Source organism: Tarenaya hassleriana, unplaced genomic scaffold, assembly GCF_000463585.1.
Source record: "Tarenaya hassleriana unplaced genomic scaffold, ASM46358v1 Cleome37, whole genome shotgun sequence".
Classification (NCBI taxonomy): Eukaryota; Viridiplantae; Streptophyta; class Magnoliopsida; order Brassicales; family Cleomaceae; genus Tarenaya; species Tarenaya hassleriana.
In genome coordinates this window covers 186,346-189,674 of record NW_010966725.1, presented here as the reverse complement: position 1 = coordinate 189,674, position 3,329 = coordinate 186,346, and the positions used below count along the sequence as shown (strand labels likewise).

The following is a 3,329-nucleotide window of genomic DNA, read 5'->3' as shown; positions in this document are numbered from 1 at the left end:
GGGGGGGGGGGGGGAATATTTATGTCGGGTTTATCGGTTGAGAGAGCACCTAAAGGAAAAGGGGCTAAAAATGAGGGTTTATTGGATGAGCTCTCGAAGCCAAACAAGAAAGTGATCGTCTTTGGTTTTTCTGAGTTTTCGAGTTTCTAAAGGGAAAGGCTGTTGTAGTGCCTCACCGAGTACTCTAATACTTCACGGTTAGGGCAGATAATCTCCTTTGCCCGGATTCCGTTCTTGTGTATCTTGAATGTCGGCACTACCCTCACATTCTCGGCGCTTGTTATCTCAGGGCATTTATCGATATCCACCTAACCCGAGGAAAAAAAGAAGAAAAACCCGCGATAAGTTTCCAAAACATGTCAGCTTTTTTGGGTTTATATATCATGAATCAGAAGTGATCAGTCTGTTCTACCTGGAAGAAGTTTACAGATGGGTATCGGGTACATAGTGTGTCCACGAACGGAGATATCTCCTTGCATCTCGAATCTGAGGCCTTCAGAAAATGCACGACCGAAACTCCTGCGGTTACAGGGCAAGTCACTCTAATAGGAAAAAAAAACTCTTACAATAAGATGAATGAGTAAAATTCAAGTTGATGATCACCTGGCAAAGATACTGCAGCTCTAAACTGTTCAAGACTGGAAACTTCCTCAACTTCGCCACCGAATTTCATGTTGGAAACTTCTTCCCCTCGAGATTTTCTTAGGGCGACTTGAGCATGAAACAAAGACTCAGCAACTTCCTTATCATCGGGTAGTTCTCTCCTTAAGGCCTCGTAATCCCTCACCGCATCTGCCCATTTTTCCAACTACAAGTAGCAAAACAGGCAAGGTTGAAACCAATGAAACGCAAGACAAAGTCCCGTAAAGGAAACTGTTTTTACCTTTCTGTAAGAGGCAGCTCTTCGGAGCAATGGCTTTGTGTACTTTGGTTGGATATGCAGTGCTTGGTTACAATCTTCAATGGTGTGTTCCCACATGCCGAGTTTAAACCAGCAAGCTGCCCGATTACAATACAAAACCGCATTGGAAGGATCGAGCCTAAGACCTTCTTCATAAGCTGAACATGCTTCTGTATATCTTTCCGATTTATAGAGTTCGTTGCCACGAGTACGTGCCCTAGCAACTAATGTAACGCTATTTACCAACATAGAAACTTCATTGTTTCGTGGATCTCTTTGACTAGCTTTCTCTGCAGCTGTAACTGCACCCTCAAACCTGCAAGAAGCCATCATATCTGCTCTTACCCTCAACAAACAAAAACACAATAATCCATTGATTTTGGTTTTCATGGTTTTTCTAAACTCACCTTCCTAGTGCCATCTCGATTTGGGATTTGACAAAATATGTATAAGCTTCACAGATCATCCCAGAAAATCGATTTTGTGAGCAAGAAGCAGGGAAAGGCTCTACTATGGGAACTTCTGATAGCGTTATTCTAGCGTCATCAAGCTTGTTAAGCTTCACAAGTGCTTCCACTTTACACAAAACTAGCTGAAAACATGACACATGATGGTTTAAAACCTTTCATTTCATAAAAGTTCCACCGAATAAACAGACACTAGAATGCCGTTCTTACATGAGGCGAAAAGTCGGCTCCACAAGCAATAGCAGCATCAACTTCCTTCAGCACAGTTCTCCAGTCACCGCGTTTCCGGGCATCTGTACATTTGTTTAAGTGTGCGTCTATTGCCTGAACCTTCTGCGACTCTGTAGGATCCGATTGATTCCCAAGAAAACGGAGGTGATTACTCGCACTTTCAACTTGGCCCATCCTACAATCATGTCAAGTTGAATAACAATTGGTTAGAACTCATGATTTCTTTGTTACCTTTTTAAGCCCAATAATTGCAAAGATGCCATCCTAATCAAAATAACCTGTACATATCCATGAATAAGTTTTAAGATATATCACCCCATAAAGCCAGGAGATAGATAATCCCACACTAGTTACAGAGAATAACCCTTTTAAGGCAATGAGCTAATGCAAACAAACAGTCATACTGGTTCTAGGGTTACGATCTCAGCGATTTGTGAGAATTACTGCTAGCGAGAAACTTACCTCAACACGGAAAAGGAGAGAAAAGGGCGAAACCTACATATAAACTAAGTAAAGGATCAAGAGTACAAAGACAAGAACTATACAACCTAGAGCTTCCATATGCCATTTTCCATAGGGTACGTTTTCGATTCAATACAAGATCTAGAAAAGGACAGAAAACTATGTAGGTTAACTACATAAAAGTTTATAAGGTTACCCACAATGTCAAAATCAGCAAACCATCAAGTTTCACCAACCTAAACCAGCTACATTACAGCAAGTAAAAGTGGTAGCCATCAACAAAAGCCCTAAAAACTAACAGCTTTGGAGATTAACAAAGAAACACCTTTGTTTATCAATACAGATCCGAATCCTTAAGCCAATCAGCAACTCATGAGCAAATGAAACTTGGGTACATCAACTAAGCCAGAATACCATTCTAAGATCCTGCATTGATGAACTTAATCATATGGTTCACAAATTTCTGACATTCATAAACTAAAGTAGAACTCACCTAATAAACAATGAGGCCAACCGCTGGTGAGCCCTCCCGTAGTTAGGATCCAATCTCAAAGCTTCTTCACACTCTTTAATGGCCTCCCCTATACGCTTCAAACCCATCAATGCCGCTGCCCGGTTGCCTCGGCAAGCTGCATTTCTTGGCGATAAGACAATTGCCCTGTCATACAATCTCAATGCATCAACAAAGTTACCCTTCTTGTACATTTCGTTCCCTATCCTCTTCACTTCTTCCGAATCCGAACTCGAGATTGCTTTCTTCATCAACAGGTCTCCAGAGGATCCTCCTCTGCTCGGGCTGCCGACAGTTGCTGGAGAGCCCGAAATGTGTCCCGGAGATCCTCCGGCTCCGCCGCTAGAGCTGGGTTTTGCGGCGGAGACGCTGCTACCGGTGCCTCGCATTATGCTTCCGTGTCCATAAGTGCCCGTCCCAGATCCGAGAACGTCCGTTCTTGTGCTCCGGCTCGTCGCCATGCCCGTCTTCAACACTCTTCCCGGCGGCAAAATGTTCCCGGCGGGAAGCACATTGATCGCCGGAGATGTAGCGGAAGAGCTTTGTCCCGAGTAGATTAGCGGCTGAGTCGTGCCCGAATCTGATCTGGTCTGACTCGGTCTTGGATTCCGAATCGCCGCGGCCTTTGGGCTGCTCTCACTCGAGCCAGATAGATCGCCGGAGTGAGTGCTCCGACCCGAATCGGGTCTTCTGGTGGCAGAGTTGGGACCGACCCGACCCGATACAGATCCCGCCGAGCTCGCACTGCTGCTACTCG

At 44.4% G+C, this 3,329-nt stretch overlaps 1 protein-coding gene across 1 annotated transcript in view; it reads right to left on the bottom strand.

The window, feature by feature from the left end:
- Positions 1-83: 83 nt before the first annotated feature.
- LOC104822562 (TPR repeat-containing thioredoxin TTL1) overlaps positions 84-3,329 on the bottom strand; it is a 4,117-nt gene continuing 871 nt past the window's right edge. The window contains exons 2-8 of the mRNA XM_010553813.2: positions 2,555-3,323; positions 1,579-1,774; positions 1,309-1,493; positions 884-1,217; positions 604-808; positions 413-519; positions 84-308 (exon numbers count right to left, since the gene is read on the bottom strand). Coding sequence (XP_010552115.1) covers positions 147-308; positions 413-519; positions 604-808; positions 884-1,217; positions 1,309-1,493; positions 1,579-1,774; positions 2,555-3,323 — 1,958 coding nt within the window. The 3' untranslated portion in view covers positions 84-146. The remainder of the gene's footprint in view (positions 309-412; positions 520-603; positions 809-883; positions 1,218-1,308; positions 1,494-1,578; positions 1,775-2,554; positions 3,324-3,329) is intronic.